Genomic DNA, 23,780 nt, shown 5'->3' on the forward strand with positions numbered 1-23,780 from the left:
TTTATTGTAAAATAAACAAGGTTTTCAAAATGTTTAAGAAGCTTAATTTAAAATTAAATTAAAATGTTGATCTTACGCCACCGACCCACTCAGCCCCCTGTTGGTCTGGGGTTCTGTTCACCTAGGCCAGCAGTGGGCTGAGTGAGGCCTGCGGCTGGGACCCCAGCTGGGACGGGTCTGGCAGCCAGAACTCCAGAGTGGCAGCGGGCTGTACGGGGCCAGCAGCCGGGACCCTAGACCGGCAGTGGGCTGAGCGGCTCAGCTCACTGCCACTCAGGGGTTCCATTCTCCGGCTTCTGCCAGCTGGGATCCTGGCTGCTGGACCCGCTCAGCCTGGTGCTGGTCTGGGGTCCCAGCCCTGCCCACATACAGTGGGTACCTACCTTCTCCCTGGTTCTGGTTCTGGCCCATTCTCTTCCTCTCTCTGCACTGAGCTGAGAGTGGGACTGGACTGAGCACAGGGCTAGGGGTGAAGGGTCTGACCAGGAGCTAGAATGAAGGAGGGAGCTCAGGGTTGGGGTAGGAGGTTTCGTTGTGGGGGCACTCACCTGGGCAGCTCCCATTTGGTGTGAGGGGTGCAGGTGGGAATGTGAGTGGTGGTGCAAAGGCTCCTGTTTGGTGCTCAGGGTGGGGATGGGGATGGGGATGTGTGCGGTGCATGGGATGTGGGGAGTGCAAGAGTCAGGGCAGAGGGCTGGGGGCATGTGAGAGGGGTGCAGGTGTCAGGGTAGGGGGGCTGGGTATGTGTGGGGGTGCCAGTCAGGGCTGGGGTCATGGGGGAGGTGACAGGACCCCCCAGAATTCCCAACTCATCCAACCCCTCTGCCCCCTGACTGCCCCCTCCAGAGACCCCCACCCCAACCACCCCCTGGGATCCCACCCACCCTGCTCCCTGTCCCTTGACTGCCCCAACCGCGCTCCCGCCGACCCCGGACCTGGCCCCCTTACCATGAGGCTCCCTGCTCATCCAGAGCCCTGCCGCCGCCGCCCCCCCGTGTGTGTAGCCGTGCCCTGCCCCTCAGAGCGCTGTGCGCGCTGCAGCAGGGCTCCGGATGAGCGGGGAGCGTCTTTCCCTCTCCACAGCGCCAAACGCTACCCCGCGGGAGCGCCTAGCCTCAGCCCCCAGAGTGCTGTATGCTTGGCGGCAGGGCTCTAGGGGAAGGCGAGGGGGAGCTGGGAGGTGGAGGCTTGCTGCGCTCGGGCCAGCACTCCGGCCCAGGACCACGGACCCCGCAGCTTGATGCATCGGCAGGATTTTTAATGGCACGCGGGGTCCCAGCAGGCAGCCACGTGCCATTAAAAATTGGCTCATGTGCTATCGGTTGCCGACCCCTGCTTTAGTTAAAAACACCCTAACCTTTCAGCTTGTCTTTCTGAAGCAAAATAAATTTAAAAAAAAGAATGCTTTAATCTCAGGACTTCAAAGCTCTGCTCAAGAGTACCTCTCTACAGTAAGTGCAATTTCTGTACCAAATCTCAGTCCTCCAGCTGTTTGACCCTAGAGCTGTTCAGAAAAGATTGCAAGGATGTTCTGTGTTAGGAAAGGAACATTTTCTGCTATCTAACTTTTTATGCAAAGGTGGCTGGATCACTTTTGCTCACATTAGATATGTGTTTTAAAAATCAACTTTGGGTAGAGATCACAACCTGGAAAGGTGAAAGTTTCAGGGAGTTATAAGCTACTGAAAGCAAGGGGCACAGGAGGATTTTTATAGGCAGGAATATCGGCTGTACGAATCAGATTCTGCCAATAGGGAGGGATAGAGCTGTTTGGCAGTGACTATTCTGATGCCAGCAGGAGAGAGTTTTGTGCAGTGTTGGGGAGAAGATAGGTATATCTTCAATTCTTACTTATCTCCTAGAGCTGGACGGGACCTTGAAAGGTCATTGAGTCCAGCCCCCTGCCTTCACTAGCAGGACCGAATACTGACTTTTGCCCCAGATCCGTAGGTGGCCCCCTCAAGGGCTGAACTCACAACCTTGGGTTTAGCAGGCCAGTGCTCAAACCATTGAGCTATCCTTCTGTGAGACAGCTAAATCAGTTTAGTTTTTCATAACCATCAGCTCCTTCTGTACTGTAACTGCTTAATCCATACGTCCTTAATTCTGTATTTCTCTAATGCAGATTCCTAACATTTGAGTGGAATTTTAATATACAAAGTAAAATTGTTGCATGTTACATACCCAGAAAATTGTGAAATAAAGGCGCTCTTATTCGCCCCACTTTTTATTAAATTTGTAGTTTACTGGCAACTATAGATGACTTCTAAACCTGTGGGTGAATTCTAAACCTAAGGTGAAATGTTTGGAAATACATGCTATTACATTGAAATGTCCTTCAGTTTTATTCCAAACAGGCAAATCCAATCATCTATAAGAGTAGTGCCCTAAAGCCTCAATGAAATCTCTGTTTCAGATTCATTCCTGAATCCCCTCGCTGGTTATACTCACAAGGTCGGCTGAGAGAAGCAGAAAGTGCCCTCTCTCTCATTGCAAAGAGGAACTGCAAGCAGAAATGCACTTTTTCACTAAAGCTTCCAGCTGACAGGAGTCACCGAGAGACCGGCAGTTTCTTGGACCTGTTCCGATACAAGATCCTGTTAGGGCGCACTTTGATCATGATGTTCATCTGGTACTTGCAGTTCTTTTTAAGTTCAGCTCTTTTTAAAGTATTTGAAAAACGTGTTGGGGATGTTGAGAGACAGCTTGTCATGCTTTCTGTCTCGTTATTACTAATGGCATTGTGCATGGAACAGAATCTTTGTTTGAGTTCCTTAACTCTTGGTGCTTATTCTTCACCTGATGTCATTTTAATAATCTAGGCCTGAGGTACTTCATCGTGACACTTTTATGATGCTTTTCATCCAAGAATCTTAAAAGTAGTTAAGAATTTTGTCTTTTCCTGCAGCCCTTCAAAATTGCTGAGATTGGTCATGTACTAGTTCTTTGGCCCAAGGTTGTGGGGTTTTTAGTCTGATTCCTTTTTAGTGCCCAAATTATTTGGTTCCTTTGGATAGTAAGGCAGTTTTATTGTAGTATTCAAGATACTGACCTGTTCAGAGAGCTGCTTTAAAAAAATTAATATCTAGTACTTTTCATAAAAGAATCTTAAAATTCCTTACAAAATCTCTGGTACTGCAAAGATTTACACTCTTAATGTTAAACATATGTATGCATCCTTTGCAGGATCTGGCTTAAAGTTGGGTAAGATCAGATTTTCAAATGGAAAAGCTGTGGTGTGGTGGATGTTACGACATAATGACATTTTCAGGAATAAAATTGAGGTCTCCAATTCTCAGTCCCGTGTACAAACCACTAGCTAACACTTTTTTTTCTGTTTTTAAAATCTTCCTTTTGTAATACTGCCATGACAGCAACCAGTTGTGGTGTCTGTCTTCTCTGTCTTAGAGGTTTATACTACTGCCCACCACCATGGTATCAGAGTACCTTCCATGTAATATTAAGTGGACTTCATGGAGTCTTTTGCACTACCCCCTTTTCAGGGTAGTAATTCTGATTGGAATAGGGTCTTGGTTTTGATTTCTTAGATTTCATTAGTCTTTTTTAGGTTGACTTTTTTGTTAAAGTAGATTTTTATTGGTTGGGGTTTCTTGGGGTTGGGTTTCTAACTTCAGGTGAGGAATAATCAGCAAAAGGAGACATCATCTTTATATTTAAGATGCTTTAATGCAATATTCTGTGATAAATAAGGGAAGAAAAGTAAAGTAAGTTATTAAATAGTTTTCTGAAACTTACATATAATAATACAGTGTCATCTGCTCTGTTAGAGATCTGGGGAGCCACTAGCTAATATAGTTTGTAAGGCCAATTTGTTCTGTAAGCAGAAAAGGGAAAAAAACTGATTTATGAATGTGATGATGGGTGCTTTAAAAATTCAGGTAGAACTGTTTCAAACATTATCAAACAGTATGTGTTTTAAGCATGGACAGTCTGATAAAATAGATTCCTAAGAATAAATTATTTCCCTTGCTTCCCCAGTAATGATAGGTGCACTTTCTGGTAGCATTTAATGTTCCTGCAATCCAGCAGTGTCTTGAATTAACTGCTGGTGAAATGATTCCCCTTTTGCCTGGCAGATACACTGCAGTGTACAGCTGACCACAGTGAGGATGGCATTGGCATCCAGAGAGTTCTGAAGGCAGCCCTATCTTGACTTCTACCAGCCAAATGACCTTTCCACGGTCATCCTACAGTTGCCTAGTGTGTAACTGAAGTTTTCTTTTGCAAGGCCCTCTGAAGTAGCCATGGCAGGAGGGGGTACATGGGGTCCCCTAGATTAACAGTGGGGACAGTGACTCAATATATAACAATGTCATTTGGAGGGAAAGATGTCCCTGCTTGTCTGTGAAGGTACAGGTATGATTTCTCAAAAACCCTGGCATGTATCTTGCCAGTACATCCCACATTGGTGTCCATGGACCTGCCTCAGTAGTCCAGCTGCATAACAATGCAAATTTGCAGTTGATATACTCATTTGCTCCTTGTGGAAGACAAATTATGGACATGTGAGTCCTATTGATAGCCCTGGAGCAGTTTGAAAAGCCCATTCTCTCAAAACAGGCTATTATTTCAGAAACGCTATTTATGCCAGCCATCTTTGAGTAAATGTGCCTGATTGCCTTACAAACTTACATAACCACAGCCCCCACAGTTGACTTGCCAACACCAAACTGGTTGACCACAGGCCCATAGGGGTCTGGAGTAAACAGTTGGCTATAATGACTTACTTTTGGACTGGTATGGCTTCTGTCATGTGTGTGTTCCGGTGCTGGAATATCTGTCCAAGCTGTTTACACAGGTCTAGGAACATGTGCTTCATGCGGAAGTTCTGGAGTCACTGCTGGTCATCCCAAGTCTGCATGGTGTTGAGATCCCACCAGGCTGTGCTTGTCATTCTGCTCCAGAAATGTTGCCTACATACAGGGAATCTGCGGCAGCAGGTGTAAGCTACATCAACAGGGTTGCGGGTGACATGGCTGTGCCCCTCTCTGAGAGCTGCCTTCTATAGGACAGATACTGCTGCTGAATTGTCCACTAGCATTTTATAGCTGCTCTGCCTGAATCCTGAAATAGCAGTGAAACCCCAAGCAGGCAAAGGCTTTCCACCGGTGCTGGGTCCATGGCCTGACTCATAGCAGGGAGGGCTCAGACTTGAAATGGCTCAGCTGAATGTGTTTGTGGGCCAAGAACACTTCTGATGGACTGACAAGTTGTCCCACACTACATCAGGAACCAAGCTCTAAAGTGGCTAAGTTTGCAAGAATGTCAGGTAACCTGAGATACACCCCCAGAAGACAATCTCTCACTCATGTCTGCATATCAGTGTGAATACACCGACACAGATATGAGGCATGCATAACAATGCAGAGTGGAGGTTCAAAGGCAAACTTGGAAAAAATGGGTTTGCAAGTGCACGTCAAGCAGACCCAGGTGTACAATGCAGTGTATGTACCCTAAAGGAATAATTAGTGTCACTGGCGGGCGGGGGAAATGAAATGAAACGTGGGATATTCCAGGGTACAGTCCAGACCAGTAGGGGGCTGTCACCCCTGCCCTGTGACATTGTGTAACTTACAAAGCCTTGCTGAAGTAGCTCCCACCTTGGCCACTCACAAACAGCCTTTCAGCATGAAAGCCACACCCTGAGTGTCTGTGTTTTAACTGCAGTCTGCCAGCCACACCTGGATTATGCTCTGGCTCTTGGCAGCCTGGGTTATGCTGCAGGATGATCCCAACGTCCCCCCAGTCCCACATTTCCCCCCAGAAGTTTGTCCTGTACTGCTCAGCCTCTTCTCTACAGTTCAAATATTTTAAGTTTGTTGTTCCTTAAGAAGCTAGCATATTATTCTTCTTCGAGTGCTTGCTCATATCCATTCCATTTAGGTGTGGGCGTGCTGCGTGCACGTTCGTCGGAAGATTTTTACCCTAGCAACCCCCGGTGGGTCGGCTGGGTCGCCCCCTGGAGTGGCGCTGCCATGGCGCCGGATATATACCCCTGCTGACCCAACCGCTCCTCAGTTCCTTCTTACCGTCTGTGTTGGTCGTTGGAACAGTGGAGCGCGGCTTAGCTGTCCTCCACTTCCCTAGCTACTCCTTGTTTCTTCGTTGTCTTGTTGTATGTAGTTATAGTTTGATAGTTCTTAGATAGTTAGTGTATATAGTTAAGCGGGGTTTGGGCATTAGCCCTTTCCCCGCACCTGATCCCGGGGCCCATGCTCGGTTCACTGGGGTTTAAATCGTGCTCGGCCTGTCATAAGCCGATGCCCTCAAGCGATCCCCATGACACGTGTCTCAAGTGCCTTGGGGAATCGCACAATGCAGATAAGTGCCGTATTTGCAAGGCATTTAAACCGAGGACAAAGAAAGACAGACTTTCGCTTAAAGACTCTCCTCATGGAGGCCACTTTGAACCCTCCGTCCTTGGCACCGAGCGCGGAGCATAGCAGCACTCCTCCGGCAGTGGACCGTCCCGGTACCGCGAAGACACCGTGGCACCGGCCTTCTCCGGCACAGGGACCTGCTCGGCACCGATCTCTCTCGCCGAAGCAGAAGAGGTTGAAGTCCCCCGCTGCCTCTGTCCCCTGAGCTCCACAGATGCAGCCTTGGTCGGACTGCCCGGCACTTGCACTTGCTGCGGCACCGACTACTGCAGTACCGTCAACTCCGGTCCCGTGAGGGCCGTCGAGTCCGGTCCCTGAGAGCTCCCCGCCGAGGCCTGTGGTTGAGCTTACGGTCCCCTCTATGCCAGAGACGTTCTCTGTGGCCAGGGACCTTATTGCCATGACGGAGTCTGTCCTGCCTCGTACCCGCACCGGCGGTGCTGGTGGTTTACACTCTAGAGGCAAGCCAGCTATAATGTAACTTCCTTCAGTTGGCCCAGCTGACCGGCACCGATCACGATCCAGGTCCCGGCGCTGTTCGCAATCTTATAGATGATCACGATCTTGACACCGCTCACAGTTCCAGCACACTCGCCTATCCGGTACTGGTCGTACTCACAGCACAGATAAACGTCTCGGCCTCCACGGTACTCTCGGTACCGCTCCAGCTCCCGGCACCACTCCCAGTACCGTGACTCTCGCAGCCGTTCACGTCATAGGTCTTCGAGATCCAGGTCGACCTCCTGGCACCGCGCCAGTCGCAGGTCCCGGTCTCGTTCTCGGCACCGGTATGATTCCAGGTACCGATCCTCTGTGCCAAGGAGATCACTGATGGTGAGACAGATGGACCCTTACCACGGCCTCTCAGCTCCTCTCTAGATGTCCTGGCACCCCTCCGTGTCTTCCCAGGTGGACAGTGCGTATGCCCAAGACAGGGACACAGATGTGCCCACCGCACTATTCCACGAGCCCCAGGCTCAGGATCACGGACCTCAACAGTGGGCATTTTGAACACCCTGGGCATATCATTGGGCATTTTGAACACCCTGGGCATATCATCAGGCCCAAGGTATACATCCAGGCCCATCGCGTTCTGCCACATCAGAACTCCGGATGCCGGAAGGCACTATTAGCCGCCCTCCTCCTTCTGTTTCGGAGGAAGTGTCGGTCCAGCCACAGGACCCCCAGATCCCTAGGGAGACAGAGGCTGTCCAGCATGAGGAGCCCTTGACTGACCCACTTGTCCTGCGTCTCTCCTCATCCTCCTCCCCTAACAAGGTGGTGGCCGGAATGTCGGCGGTAGGCCCTCCACCAATCGACCTGAGGGCCCACCAGGATCTCCTCTGGCGTGTTGCACAGAACATGAACTTGCCAGTCGAGGAGGTCCCGGAGGTAGAGGACCCAGTGGTGGACATCCTAACATCGGATGCCCCCACGAGAATGGCCCTCCCCTTTATATGGACGATGCAGGCCAATGCCAACACAATCTGGCAGTCTCCGGCCTCTGTTCCACCTGCTGCCCAGGGAGTGGAATGTAAATATATGGTGCCCTCCAGGGACTACGAATATTTGTACGTCCATCCCCCTTCTTGCTCCCTAGTTGTCCAGTCGGTCAACAAGAGGGAACGCCATGGCCAACAGGCCCCAGCCCCAAAATCAAAAGACGCAAGGCGCATGAACTTACTGGGGCGCAAAGTCTATTCCACAGGGGAGCTCCAACTTGCGTGGCTAATCAACAAGCCCTCCTTAGCTGCTATAATTATAATACCTGGGCAGCGGCGGACAAATTCAAGGAGTTGCTCCCGCAGGACTCCCAACAGGAATTTGCAGCCATCCTGGACGAGGGAAAAAAGGTGGCTAGAACGTCCCTCCAGGCTTCCCTGGATGCCACAGACTCAGCGGCCAGGACCCTAGCCTCTGGGGTGACTATGAGGCGTATCTCATGGCTGCAAGTCTCAGGCCTTCCTCCGGAGCTCCAACATACAATCCAGGACCTTCCCTTTGAGGGGCATGGCCTGTTTTCAGATAAGACAGACCCTAGGCTCCAAAGCCTAAAAGACAACAGGGTGATTATGCGCTCGCTGGGCATGTTTACGCCAGTGACTCAGCGCAGGCCGTTCTGCCCCCAGCCACACCGCTCTTACCCTTAGCCCAGACAGAGACAGGACTTTGCTAGAAGGCGGGGTAGAACCGGTTGCCGGAGGCAGTCAGGCAACCAAGGGGGCCAGAACCAAGGTCCCCCCAAACCTTCCACAGGGCCGAAACCCTCCTTTTGAAGGTGCACCCGGGGGCGTCATACCAGTGTCGTCAAACGATCCGTTCCCTCCTTTCTCCAACCACCTCTCCCTTTTCCTCCCTGCGTGGTCCTGGCTAACGTCAGATCGCTGGGTCTTATGCACGCTGGAATTTGGGTATTGCCTCCAATTTATTTTAAACCCCCCCTTCCACCGCGCTTCCTCGTCCCTCTTCAGGGACCCCTCTCACGAGCAGCTCCTCCTCCAGGAGGTGCAGACGCTCCTCGCCAAAGGAGCCATAGAGGAGGTACCGGAACACGAATGGGGCATGGGGTTTTACTCCCAATACTTCCTAATCCCCAAGGCAAAAGGGGGTCTTCGACCTATCCTGGACCTGCGGGAACTCAACAAATACATGATAAAGTTGAAGTTCCATATGGTATCCCTGGATCCTGGAGACTGGTATGCTGCCCTCGACATGAAAGATGCGTATTTTCACATAGCCATCTACCCACCTCACAGGAGGTTCCTCCGATTCGTAGTCAACCGCCAACATTTTCAGTTCGCGGTCCTACCGTTCGGCCTCTCTACGGCCCCAAGAGTATTCACGAAATGCATGGCTGTAGTCGCCACTCACCTGAGCCACCATCGGGTACGTGTTTTTCCATATCTAGATGACTGGCTCATCCGAGGAACCTCTGAGGCACAGGTGATCCATCATGTTGGCATTGTCAAGGACCTTTTCCTACATGTAGGCCTAATGATCAATGCAGAAAAATCCACTCTGATTCCCACTCAGAGGATAGACTTCATTGGTGCCACCCTGGACTCCAACCTCAGCAGGGCCTGCTTACCGCTGCCCTGGTTGCAGGCAATGGTGGTGATCATCCAGAGTCTGCAAGCCACCCCGTTGACTTCAGTTCACACTTGCCTCTGTCTCCTGAGTCACATGGCAGCCTGCACGTTTGTGACGAAATACACCAGACTGCGCCTCCGTCCCCTCCAGTCGTGGCTGAACTCAGTGTACCGACCAGGCAGGGATGCCACAGACATGATCGTCACTATTCCCCTGAGCATCCTAGGCTCCCTTGAATGGTGGCTGAACCCCTCCCTGGTGTGTGCAGGGCTGCCGTTCCATCCGCCCCAGCCCTCTATGTCCCTCATGACGGACACGTCATCTCTTGGCTGGGGTGCTCACCTCGGACATCTACGCACGCAAGGCCTGTGGTCATCTCAGGAACTGGCCTTGCACATCGATGTCTGGGAGCTAAGAGCAGTCCGCCTTGCTTGCCAGGAGTTCCAACAGCACTTGCAAAGCTGTTGTGTTTCCTTATTCACCGACAACACGACAGCCATGTACTATATAAACAAACAGGGCGGGACAAGGTCCTCGACCCTTTGCCACAAGGCCTTACGACTCTGGGACTTTTGCATAGCCCACTCTATAGACCTCATAGCGTCCTTTCTCCCGGGGGTTCGGAACACTCTGGCAGATCGCCTCAGCAGATCCTTCCTTTCCCACGAGTGGTCGCTTCGCCCAGACGTTATTCTTTCGATCTTCCGGAATTGGGGATTTCCCCGTGTAGACCCCTTCGCGTCCCGCGAGAACAGGAAATGCCAGATGTTCTGTTCCTTTCAAGGCCTCTCACAGGGTTCGATAGCGGACACTTTCCTCATACCGTGGACGACTCACTTGCTATACGCCTTTCCACCATTCCTGCTTGTCCACAGGGTCCTACTGAAAGTACGCAGCGACAGAGCTCGCTTGATCATGATCGCTCCAGCGTGGCCCAGGCAGCATTGGTACACCAGTTGGGGGCTGAGCTACAAAGGAAGGTTTGAAAGCTAGAAGTCTCTGGTAATTGGCTGAGCCTTAACCAGTGGGCGGGGCATTCACTCAGGCCAGGGCTTTATAAAGCTGTGCACAAGCGACCAGGGAGCTTTGCGAACAGGGGCTGCTAACAGGGAGTTTCGCAAGGGAGTTTGGAAGGGGAGTAGGAATGGAGCGGGGGTCCCTTGTCGGTCCTATCCGTGACCCATTAGTCCCTTGAAAACCTATAAACCAAACTACATCCAAAACCTTTCTCTTTAAAGCAGAGCAGAGCGGACAGGGAGCTGCAGACAGGGGAGTTTGAGAGGGAGTTTGACAGAGGGAGGCTTACGATGGTTAGGAAGACCCGCAACACCTGTGGCAGCACTGCTTCTGTTTCCTCCACCTGCGCCTGTAGCCAGACAGAGCACCAGAGCATGCATGCTTCTACCCAGATCCTGGTGTGGTTTTGCAAAGACTGTAACTTGCAATTTCCACTTCCTGATATCCAAGCTGGAGGGGGCATCCAATGTGAAAGGTGCCTACTGGTGGAATCTCTCAGGCAGCAGGTGGGAGAGCCACAGGAGGAGGTGGCTAGGTTGAGGAGCATCCGTATCCACGAGCAATTCCTGGACAGTGTCCATGTGGAGACAGCTGAGGTAGCTGTCCCAGTTCACAGGACTGCTGACACACCACTGTGGAGGAGGAGATGGCTTAGAGTGGACACTGGCAGCTGGTTACTTCTGGCAGCGGGCAGTGCTCTACCCCTGCTGCAAACCCTCCCGCCGTGGTAATAGGTAACCGTTATGCTCTTCTTGATACAAGAGAGAAGGAATCAGTAAAGGACGAAAAGCCTCGTACCCCTAAGGCTGGGAGGTCTGCTGCCACACTGAAAATAGGAAATGTAGGGTAGTGGTGGTCGGAGACTCTCTGCTGAGGGGGACAGAGGCGCCCATCTGTCGCCCTGACATTTCATCTCGGGAGGTATGCTGCCTGCCGGAGGCCCGTATCCGAAATGTTAGAGGCATTGTCGAGGATTATCCGGCCTTCTGACTACTACCCCATGCAACTCATCCACGTGGGCACAAATGATACTGCGAGGTGTGACGCTGAGCGGATCAAGAGTGACTACAGGGGTCTGGGAGTACGGGTGAAGGAGTTTGGAGCGCAGGTGGTATTCTCTTTGATTTTTCCTGTCAAAGGTAGGGGCCCAGGCAGTGACAGATGCATCATGAAGGTGAATGCCTGGCTGCGAAGATGGTGTCGCCAGGAGGGCTTTGGCTTCCTCGACCACGGGATGCTATTCGAGGAAGGACTGCTAGGCAGAGATGGCATTCACCTTTCGAGGAAGGGAAAGACCCTATTTGCACACAGACTGGCTAACCTAGTGAGGAGGGCTTTAAACTAGGTTCGACGGGGACAGGTGAGCAAAGCCCACAGGTAAGTGGGGAACATGAATACCTGGGAGATGGGTTGGAAACAAGAGGGAGCGTGAGCTATAATGGCAGAGAGAAAGGAGGGTCAGGGCAAAATTGAGAGACAAGATCAAACCAGTATCTTAGATGCCTATATACAAATGCGAGAAGTATGGGTAATAAGCAGGAAGAACTGGAAGTGCTAATAAATAAATACAACTATGACATTGTTGGCATCACTGAAACTTGGTGGGATAATACACGTGATTGGAATGTTGGTGTGGATGGGTATAGTTTGCTCAGGAGGGATAGACAGGGGAAAAAGGGAGGAGGTGTTGCCTTATATATTAAAAATGTACACACTTGGACTGAGGCGGAGATGGACATAGGAGACAAAAGTGTTGAGAGTCTCTGGGTTAGGATAAAAGGGGTAAAAAACAACGGTGGTGTCGTGCTAGGAGTCTACTACAGGCCACCTAACCAGGTGGATGAGGCTTTTTTTAAACAACTAACAAAATCATCCAAAGCCCAAGATTTGGTGGTGATGGGGGACTTCAACTATCCAGATATATGTTGGGAAAATAACACCGCGGGGCACAGACTATCCAATAAGTTCCTGGACTGCATTGCAGACAAATTTTTATTTCAGAAGGTTGAAAAAGCTAATGGGGGGAAGCTGTTCTAGACTTGATTTTTAACAAATAGGGAGGAACTCATTGAGAATTTGAAAGTAGAAGGAAGCTTGGGTGAAAGTGATCATGAACTCATAGAGTTTGCAATTCTAAGGAAGAGTAGAAGGGAGTACAGCAAAATAGAGACACTGGATTTCAGGAAGGCGGATTTTGGTAAGCTCAGAGAGCTGATTGGTAAGGTCCCATGAGAATCAAGACTGAGAAGAAAAACAACTGAGGAGAGTTGGCAGTTTTTCAAAGGGACACTATTAAGGGCCCAAAAGCAAGCTATTCCGATGGGTAGGAAAGATAGAAAATGTGGCAAAAGACCACCTTGGCTTAGCCACGAGATCTTGCATGACCTACAAAATAAAAAGGAGTCATATAAAAAATGGAAACTAGGTCAGATTACAAAGGATGAAAATAGGCAAATAACACAGGAATGCAGGGGCAAGATTAGAAAGGCAAAGGCACAAAATTAGCTCAAACTAGCTATGGGAATAAAGGGAAACAAGACAACTTTTTATCAATATGTTAGAAGCAAGAGGAAGACCAAGGACAGGGTAGGCCCACTGCTCAGTGAGGAGGGAGAAACAGTAACAGGAAACTTGGAAATGGCAGAGATGCTTGATGACTTCTTTGTTTCTGTCTTCACTGAGAAGTCTGAAGGAATGTCTAACATAGTGAATGCTTATGGAAAGAGGGTAGGTTTTAGAAGATAAAATTAAAGAAGAGCAAGTTAGATGCCTGCAAGTCACCAGGACCTGATGAAATGCATCCTAGAATACTCAAGGAGTTAATAGAGGAGGTATCTGAGCCTCTAGCTATTATCTTTGGAAAGTCATGGGAGACGGGAGAGATTCCAGAAGACTGGAAAAGGGCAAATATAGTGCCCATCTATAAAAAGGGAAATAAAAACAACCCAGGAAACTACAGACCAGTTAGTTTAACTTCTGTGCCAGGGAAGATAATGGAGCAAGTAATTAAAGAAATCATCTGCAAACACTTGGAAGGTGGTAAGGTGATAGGGAATAGCCAGCATGGATTTGTAAAGAACAAATCGTGTCAAACCAATCTGATAGCTTTCTTTGATAGGATAACGAGCCTTGTGGATAAGGGAGAAGCGGTGGATGTGGTATACCTAGACTTTAGTAAGGCATTTGATGCGGTCTCGCATGATATCCTTATCGATAAACTAGGCAAATACAGTTTAGATGGGGCTACTATAAGGTGGATGCATAACTGGCTGGATAACCGTACTCAGAGAGTAGTTATTAATGGCTCCCAATCCTGCTGGAAAGGTGTAACAAGTGGGGTTCCGCAGGGGTCTGTTTTGGGACCGGCTCTGTTCAATATCTTCATCAACGACTTAGTTGTTGGCATAGAAAGCACGCTTATTAAGTTTGCGGACCATACCAAACTGGGAGGGATTGCAACTGCTTTGGAAGATAGGGTCAAAATTCAAAATGATCTGGACAAATTGGAGAAATGGTCTGAGGTAAACCGGATAAAGTTCAATAAAGACAAATGCAAAGTGCTCCACTTAGGAAGGAACAATCAGTTTCACACATACAGAATGGGAAGAGACTGTCTAGGAAGGAGTATGGCAGAAAGAGATCTAGGAGTCATAGTAGACCACAAGCTTAATATGAGTCAACAGTGTGATACCGTTGCAAAAAAAGCAAACGTGATTCTGGGATGCATTAATAGGTGTGTTGTAAACAAGACACGAGAAGTCATTCTTGTGCTCTGCTCTGCGCTGGTTAGGCCTCAACTGGAGTATTGTGTCCAGTTCTGGGCAGCGCATTTCAAGAAAGATGTGGAGAAATTGGAGAGGGTCCAGAGAAGAGCAACAAGAATGATTAAAGGTCTTGAGAATATGAATTATGAAGGAAGGCTGAAAGAATTGGGTTTATTTAGTTTGGAAAAGAGAAGACTAAGAGGGGACATGATAGCAGTTTTCAGGTATCTAAAAGGGTATCATCAGGAGGAGAGAGAAAACTTGTTCACCTTAGCCTCTAAGGATAGAACAAGAAGCAATGGGCTTAAACTGCGGCAAGGGAGATTTAGATTGGACATTAGGAAAAAGTTCCTAACTGTCAGGGTAGTTAACCACTGGAATAAATTGCCCAGGGAAGTTGTGGAATCTCCATCTCTGGAGATATTTAAGAGTAGGTTAGATAAATGTCTATCAGGGATGGTCTAGACAGTATTTGGTCCTGCCATGAGGGCAGGAGACTGGACTCGATGACCTCTCGAGGTCCCTTCCAGTCCTAGAGTCTATGAATCTAACCATGTTGCTAGACCTGTCAATAGCGGACCCTATCCCACTACCTCTGCACCTGGACCTGATAACTCAGGACTACGGCAAACTGCGTCACCCAGACCTACAGGCCCTCCATCTCACGGCATGGCTCCTGAGTGGTTGACCCAGTCTGAGTTGCGTTGCTCTACCCCAGTGCAACAAGTACTCCTGGGTAGCAGAAAACCTTCCACTAGAGCAACGTATCTGGCCAAGTGGAAGCGTTTCACATGCTGGTGTGCAGAGCACAACGTCCTTCCCATTGAGATCCCCATTCCCACCATCTTGGACTACCTCTGGTCCCTTAAACAACAGGGCCTAGCAGTATCTTCTTTGAGGGTGCACTCGGCAGCCATCTCTACCTTCCACCCAGGGGAGGATGGCTGGTCCGTGTTTTCACATCCAATGATATCTCTATTCCTCAAGGGCTTGGAGCGCCTATACCCCCAGGTACGCTGCCCCACCCAATCTGGGACCTCAATCTGGTTCTTACCAGACTTACGTCGGCTCCGTTCGAGCCATTAGCAACTTGCTCCCTTCTCTACCTCTCCTGGAAAACCGCTTTCCTTGTAGCCATCACATCGGCTAGACAAGTTTCTGAGCTCCGGGCTCTCTTAGCGGACCCTCCATATACTGTCTTCCACACCCGGCCTTTCTCCCCAAAGTGGTATCAGCCTTCCATGTTAACCAGGAGATCTTCCTTCCAGTCTTCTTCCCGAAGCCACATTCATCGCACAGGGAGCAATAGCTGCACTCCCTTGACGTCCGTAGAGCGCTCGCTTTTTATATCGAGCAGACAAAGCCCTTCCGCAGAACCCCCCAACTCTTCGTCGCGGTAACAGAGCGTATGAAAGGCCTTCCCGTTTCCTCACAGAGTATTTCATCCTGGGTAACATCATGCATCCGGACCTGTTACGACTTGGCTCACGTTCCGTCGAGCCACCTCACTGCACACTCTACCAGGGCTCAAGCCTCATCTGCTGCTTTCCTGGCTCACGTGCCCATCCACGAGATATGTTGCGCAGCTACCTGGTCCTCGGTCCATACCTTTGCCTCTCACTATGCCCTGGTTCAGCAGTCCAGAGATGACGCAGCCTTTGGCTCCGCAGTGTTACACTCTGCGACATCTCACTCCAACCCCACCGCCTAGGTAAGGCTTGGGAATCACCTAACTGGAATGGATATGAACAAGCACTCGAAGAAGAAAAGACGGTTACTCACCTTTGTAACTGTTCTTCGAGATGTGTTGCTAATATCCATTCCAAACCCGCCCTCCTTCCCCACTGTCGGAGTAACCAGCAAGAAGGAACTGAGGAGCAGTCGGGTCGGCCGGGGTGTATATCCGGTACCATGGCGGTGCCACTCCAGGGGACGACCCAGCCGACCCACCAGGGGTTGCTAGGGTAAAAATCTTCCGACGAACGTGCACGCAGCACGCGCACACCTAACTGGAATGGATATGAGCAACACATCTCGAAGAACAACAGTTACAAAGGTGAGTAACCATCTTTTCCCTTTAAGTTGAATAGTCTGAATAACTATTTGAGATAAACACATTGGATTAAATAAAACAGTAAAACAAGTTTATTAACTACAAAGAGAGATAAGTGATTACAAGAAATGAGGCATAAACATCAGAACTAGTTACACGGAAAATAAAGAGAAAATGTTTACTGTCCGTGACTTTTACTAAAAATATCTGTGATTGTAAAGAATTAGTTCCAGGAATGGGTAAAAGTGGGAACCATATCTATACCTTTATCAAGTCATAATGTATTTGTTTCATATTCATAATGTGGTTGGATTTTAAAAGTTCTAGATCTTTTTTTTTTTTATACACAACATTCTTAATTTCATTCTTAAAGTAAAATGTCAGGGGCTTTATCTCTGCAGAAAGGAATAATTCCCCTCTGTCTAAAGCATTGCTCAGGCAACTGTATTTGAAGAGCTTTTTCCTTCCTTTGAAATAACTAGTAGTGACTGTGCTGGAGGAAGGAGATTGGAGTAGAGGCACTAGTTGCACCAATCTGGCCTAGAAAAATCTTAGTCTTTTTATACTTGGTTTTTCTTTCTCATCTTCTCTCTCCCCCCTCCCCACCCCCACCCCGCAGGTTTGTGTGCAGCTTGGTATACTATGGTCTGACTCTCAATGCAGGTGACTTAGGTGGAAGTATTTATGCCAACTTGGCTCTCTCTGGGCTGATAGAGATACCTGCCTACCCAATCTGTATCTACTTGATTAACCAAAAATGGTGAGTATTGAATAGAATGAAGCTCAATATCTAAATTTTTTCCAGAGGTAATTTTCTGGGCTCCAGTTTGCCCTTTGTTAATACTTCCTGTAACAGGACTAAATTGAGAATAAACTATCTCAACTTACTCTGTCCTCCTGGGGGAATGAATTACATTAAAAAAAAATTAATGAGAGAGAGAAATTAATCTTTGCTAACCATTTCCAATCAGTAAAGAATACTCTAGTTCTGGCACACAGATTAAACTGAATCTCTCAAGGAGAATTCTGTAGAGTCTAGCTCCTCTGACTCTAACAACACACAGGATGTCATTCTTCAGACTTTTGATCTTGTGACATCACAGTAAAGAATCCCATAATACTTTCTATGCCACTCTAAGATGAATTCTTTTGGAACTAGAGTGCTGTCTTGGGAGCAGCTCCTGCCTTGGGGTATTTGCATTGTGCCTTACAGGGCTGACCGCTAGGATTGCCAGTTTTGATTAGTCATATTCCTGGAGGTTTTATCACATGACCTCTTTAATTAAAGATTGCCAACCGTACTGAACATTGGGCCATCTAGCCTGTGTTTTGATCTGCAGTGCTCCATTCTTTCTCTCTTTCAGTAGAGGTCATCTCAGAACTTTGTTAATAGGTGGCTTTTCTCCCTCTTCTTTATGTGTTTGAGGAACAGCTCCTCCTGCATGTACCCACTTCCCTGTCCCCCCCCCCGCCCTCCCAATGTGAGACCAATTAAAAAGCTAGGAATAGTCAGCCCGTCTACTTGGAGATTTTCGTGATTTATCTTTTTTGGGGACCCCATTAGGTTTGGCCGAAAACGGACACTGGCAGCATTCCTGTTCCTGGGAGGACTGGCCTGTTTTATTATCATGTTTCTTCCGGAAAAGAAAGGTAAATGTCTTCCCCCCCCCACCCCCAAAGGAGTTTATAGTGGTATTGTGCATGTATATAACACCCTCTGACCCAGAATCTAAGGATTTCACAAACGTTAGGTTCATAACATTGATATGATGTAGGTAATGGTTATCTTCATTGTACAACTAGGGAAACTGAGGCATAAGGGGGAAATGGTTTTCTGAAGGTTTTGGGAAGAGTTAGGGAAAGAGTTTGGGATGGAACCCATTTCCAGGCTACCAGTCCTATACTGTTAATCACAATACCAACATATTGCTGCCTCTGCTTTATATGAGACATTTCTTAGGAATTGGGGAAATGTACCTTAGCCAAGGGTGGGCAAACTTTTTGGCCCGAGGGCCACATCTGGGTATAGAAATTATATGGCAGGCCATGAATGCTCACAAAATTGGGGTTGGGGTGTGGGAGAGGGTGAAGACTCTGGCTGGGGGTGTGGGCTCTGGGGTGGAGCCAGAGATGAGGCGTTTGGGATGCAGGAGGGGGCTCTGGTCTGGAACCAAGGTGTTCAGAGGGCAGAAGGGGGTCAGAGCTGAGGTGGGGTGGGGGATGAGGGCTCCGGCTGTGAGTGTAGGCTCTGGGGTGGGGCTGGGGATGATAGGTTTAGGATGCAGGAGGGGGCTCTGGGCTGGGACCGAGGGGTTCAGAATGCAGGAGGGGGCTATGGGGTGCAGACTTGGGTGGCGCTTACCTCAAGCATCTCGCAGAAGCAATGCCATGTCTCCTCTCTGGCTCCTGTGCAGAGGCCCGGCCCGGTGGCTCTGCTGCATGCTGTCCCATCCACAAGCGCTGCCCCTGCAGCACTCATTGGCCGCGGTTCTCTGCCTGCGGGGGCGGCGCTTGGGGTGGGGGTAGCATGTGTAGCAGAGCCCCCTGGCTGCCCCTGAACGTCGGAGCCAGAGAGGGCACATACCGCTGCTTCTGGGAGCTGCTTTAAGTAAGTACCACCCTGAGCCTGCTCCCCCGCTGGAGTGCAGATATTTTTTGTACATAACTCTACATTTGTGAGTTACACTTTCATGATAAAGAGATTACACGACAGTACTTGTCTGAAGTGAATTGAAAAATACTATTTCTTTTATCATTTTTACAGTGCAAATATTTATAATAAAAATAATAAAGTGAGCACTGTATACTTCGTTCTGTGTTGTAACAGAAATCAATATATTTGAAAATGTAGAAAAAATCCAAAAATTATTTAATAAATTTCAATTGGTATTCTGTTGTTCAACAGTGCGATTAATCGTGATTAATTTTTTTGAGTTAACTGCAATTAATCGACAGCCCTGAATTTTAATTTATTTCGGGAAACCATATAAAGGTCCGATGCTAGCTTGTTTTTCAACTGTTGTACACAGATATAGAAACAGAAAATATTAGTAAGAGAAAAGACTTCTTCCTTTCAAAGCAAGGCACATAAAATTAATGATACTTCATACTTGTACTTATATAGTACTAGTTATGAGAGGGCCTCAAAAGGCTTTAGACCATTGAACCTAGCAGGATTTTTTAAGGATTAAACATTTATATCAGGGGTCGGCAACCTTTCAGAAGTGCTGTGCCGAGGCTTCATTTATTCACTCCAATTTAAGGTTTCGCGTGCCGGTCATTTTAACATTTTTAGAAGGTCTCTTTCTATAAGTCTATATTATGTAACTAAACTACTATTGTATGTAAAGTAAACAAGGTTTTCAAAATGTTTAAGAAGCATCATTTAGAATTAAATTAAAATGTTGATCTTACACACCAGCCTGCTCAGCTCGCTGCCAGCCTGGGGTTCTGTTCACCTAGGCCAGCAGCGGGCTGAGCAGGGCCTGCGGCCGGGACCCCAGACCGGGGGGGGGAGGGTCAGGGCAGAGGGCTGGGGTGTGGGGGGGTGTAGGGCAGAAGGCTGGGTATGAGGGGGCTTTGGGGGTGCAGGGCAAAGGGCTCAGTGCGTGTTGGGGTGGGGAGGTGCAGGGCAGAGGCTAGACGGTGTGGGTGCAGGGGTCAGGGCAGAGAGCAGGGGGGTATGGGGGTGCAGGGCAGAATGCTGAGTATGTGTGGGGGGATCAGGGCAGAGGGCTGGGAGTATGAGGGGTGCAGGGCAGAATACTGAGTTGGGGGGGGGGTCAGGGCAGAGGGCTGGGGTGCTCTGCTCATGGGGGTGCTCCCTGCCCTGAGCGGCTCATGGCAGGGGGCTGGAAGGGATATGCTTTGTTCCACTCCCTTCCCCAAGGCCCCATCTCTACCTCTCACTGTCTCCTCTACAGAACTGTGTGCACTCTGCCATGCTTCCCCCTCCTCCTTTCTGGGGCCATCAGCTGATTGGCGCAGGGACGGAGAGGGGGCAGGGCATGAAAGCACCACACTGGGGGAGAAGCGGGGGAGAGAGAAGCTTGGCTGCCACAGAATCAAGCGTCTGCCTCCTGCCCCTGCAGGGGAGAGTGGTGGGCGGGGGGGCTGAGTGGGGCTGGGGGCCGGGACTATGGCAGGCCGCTGTGTGCCTCTCAAAATCGGCTCGCGTGCCATGTTTGGCACATGTGCCGTAGGTTGCCAACCCCTGATTTATATGGATTAACACCTACGGTTCACTAGACAGTGGTGAATATAATGGTTTGTTTTAAAGGGGTAGAACTCAAATTTCAGGATATATGTCAATCACTAACTGCCTGGGCTGAAATAGAAACAGGTTATTTTTTGTCATTATCCTTTATATAGGATTTTAACACTTTCCTCTGAAGCATCTGGTACTGGCCACTGTCAAACAGTATCCTGGGCTAGGTGGACCACTGGTCTGATCCTATATGGCAGTTCCCATCTTTTTTCCTAATGAGGCAATTTTAGATCACCAAAGTCTCACTGAAAGTCACCTAGATACTAAGGATACGTCTACACTACAGGATTATTCAGATTTTACATAAACCGGTTTTGTAAAACAGATTGTATAAAGTCGAGTGCACGCGGCCACACTAAGCACATTAATTCGGCGGTGTGCGTCCATGGTCCAAGGCTAGCGTCGATTTCTGGAGCGTTGCACTGTGGGTAGCTATTCCATAGCTATCCCATAGTTCTCAGTCTCCCTCGCCCCTTGGAATTCTGGGTTGAGACCCCAATGCATTATGGTGCAAAAATCATTGTCGCGGGTGGTTCTGGGTAAATGTCGTCACTCATTCCTTCCTCCGTGAAAGCAACGGCAGACAATCATTTCGTGCCCTTTTTCCCTGGATTGCCCTGGCAGACACCATAGCACAGCAACCATGGAGCCCGTTCAGCTTTTTTTCTTCTGTCGCCGTATGTGTACTGGATGCCGCTGACAGAGGCGATACTGCAGCGCTACACAGCAGCATTCATTTGCCTTTGCATGACAGCAGAGACGGTTATCAGTCGTTCTGTACCGTTTGCTGCGCCATTGTAAATTGGCAGTGAGATGACGGTTATCTGTTGTTCTGTACTGTCTGCTGCTGTCATGGGCGCCCCTGGCTGAGGTCGGCCGGGGGCGCTAAGACAAAAATGGGAATGACCCCCCGGGTCATTCCCTCCTTTATGGTATCTAAAAATAGTCAGTCCTGCCTAGAATATAGGGCAAGTGTACTAGAGAACCAGCGTATCAGAGAACCAGAGGGCACAGCCGCTCCATGTCAGATCCCGCAGAAATGATGAGGTGCATGGCATTCTAGGGGGTGTCTCTGCAGCAACCCCACCCGTTGCTTCCCTCCTCCCCAAACCTTTCTGGGCTGCCGTTGCAGTGTCCCCCATCCATTTGTGTGATGAAGTAATAAAGAATGCAGGAATAAGAAACACTGACTTGTTACTGAGATAAAATGGGGAGGCAGCCTCCAGCTGCTATGATAGTCCGGGCAGGATATTAAGCGGTGCAGGAGTGAGGAGCCTAGCATCCAGCTGCTATGATAGTCCAGGCAGTACAGAATCTTTTCATTACACATGAAAGGGAGGGGAGCTGATGGAGCTCAGCCCCCAGTTGCTATGATGAGGATGGTTACCAGCCGTTCTGTACTATCTACCAGGAATGACTAGGAATGATTCCTATTTTTACCCAGGTGCCCCCGGCCAGCCTCACCTGAGGCCAGCCAGGAGCACTCACGGGCTGATGATGATGGAGAGCAGTCATATTGTACCGTCTGCCACTGGGGAGGGGAGGGGAGCGGATACTGCTCTTCACTGCCGCAGCATCACGTCTACCAGCAGCATTCAGTAGACATAGGGTGACATTAAAAAAAAGTCAAGAAACGATTTTTTTCCCTTTTCTTTCACGGGGGGAGGAGGGGATACATTGACGAGCTATACCCTGAACCACCCCGGACAATGTGTTTGACCCTACAGGCATTGGGAGCTCAGCTAAGAATGCAAATACGTTTTGGAGACTGCTGGGGACTATGGGATAGCTGGAGTCCTCAGTACCCCCTCCCTTCGTCCATGAGCGTCCATTTGATTCTTTGGCTTTCCGTTACGCTTGTCACACAGCACTATGCTGTGAACTCTGTATCATAGCCTGGAGATTTTTTTCAAATGTTTTGTCATTTCGTCTTCTATAACAGAGCTCAGATAGAACAGATTTGTCTCCCCATACAGCGATCAGATCCAGTATCTCCCGTACGGTCCACACTGGAGCTCTTTTTGGATTTGGGACTGCATGGCCACCTGTGCTGATCAGAGCTCCATGCTGGGCAAACAGGAAATGAAATTCAAAAGTTCACGGGGCTTTTCCTGTTTACCTGGCCAGTGCATCCGAGTTCGGATTGCTGTCCAGAGCGGTCACAATGGTGCACTGCGGGATACCACCCGGAGGCCAATACCGTCGATTTGCGGCCACACTAACCCTAATCCGATATGGTAATACCGACTTTAGCGCTACTCCTCTCGTTGGGGAGGAGTACAGAAACCGATTTAAAGAGCCCTTTATATCGATATAAAGGGCCTCGTTGTGTGGACGGGTACGGCGTTAAATCGGTTTAACACTGCTAAAATTGGTTTAAACGCGTAGTGTAGACCAGGCCTAAGTCACTTAAGCACTCTTGAAAAATGTTCTGTTGTCCTTTCCACCAGCTTACCAATAGTACAAATGCTACTCTTCAGCATTTATGTTGCTGTTACCAACAGTACTCCCAGAAAACATTTAGAAATAGTCATAAAAATTTTCAAATCAGTCACCTTATCTTTTTACATCTAATGCCTATTATAACAATTTAAAAACAGAATAAGTAAAAAATTGAACTTCACTGTTTTTCATAATTTGGGCAATGAGACAAACTGACTTCTTTGCTTTTTCTGGATCTCATGCTGTGGTGCTGGGGACTGTAGTCATTTAAACAAGCTATTTCTACTGGATTTCTTAATTTAATGGAAATACCTGAACTGACATTAGATGTTAAATTATTTTCCCTCCTCCTCCCCCCTTCCAACCAAAAATTTGTAGGCCAGATTTGAAAGTCTCTTTTCAATGTAAAACTTAATTCTAAACTGCATTTCACAGGGTGTTCAAACGAAGAAGTTCTTCCTCTTTATACAATCTGACTGTACAGCTAAAGAAAATAGGTGCATTTTCCCTCCACATCTTACAAAATCAAGTGACTTTTTTGCCACTGCTGGCTGAAGGATGGATTTCTTGAATTCTCTTGAGCTTTGAGAGCTCTGCTGAAGCTGCATGTAATCAGTGTATGCACCTCTGAAAGATATGGTCAGCGTAACAAACTCTTCATCAGATTCCCTTTCATTCCATTTGTAACTGAAATGATTACTAAAGGACATTTCTGTATGCTATGGATCCTTACAAGGGTCACATTT

The 23,780-nt window shown here is 48.7% G+C and overlaps 1 protein-coding gene across 3 annotated transcripts in view; it reads left to right on the plus strand.

The window, feature by feature from the left end:
- The window catches only part of SLC22A15 (solute carrier family 22 member 15), a 52,305-nt gene that overhangs the window by 18,624 nt on the left and 9,901 nt on the right, over positions 1-23,780 (plus strand). For all 3 annotated transcript variants that reach the window (XM_030533793.1, XM_030533811.1, XM_030533802.1), the window contains exons 6-8: positions 2,417-2,632; positions 16,945-17,085; positions 17,890-17,975. In XM_030533793.1, coding sequence (XP_030389653.1) covers positions 2,417-2,632; positions 16,945-17,085; positions 17,890-17,975 — 443 coding nt within the window. The remainder of the gene's footprint in view (positions 1-2,416; positions 2,633-16,944; positions 17,086-17,889; positions 17,976-23,780) is intronic.

This window comes from Gopherus evgoodei, chromosome 1, assembly GCF_007399415.2.
Source record: "Gopherus evgoodei ecotype Sinaloan lineage chromosome 1, rGopEvg1_v1.p, whole genome shotgun sequence".
Classification (NCBI taxonomy): Eukaryota; Metazoa; Chordata; order Testudines; family Testudinidae; genus Gopherus; species Gopherus evgoodei.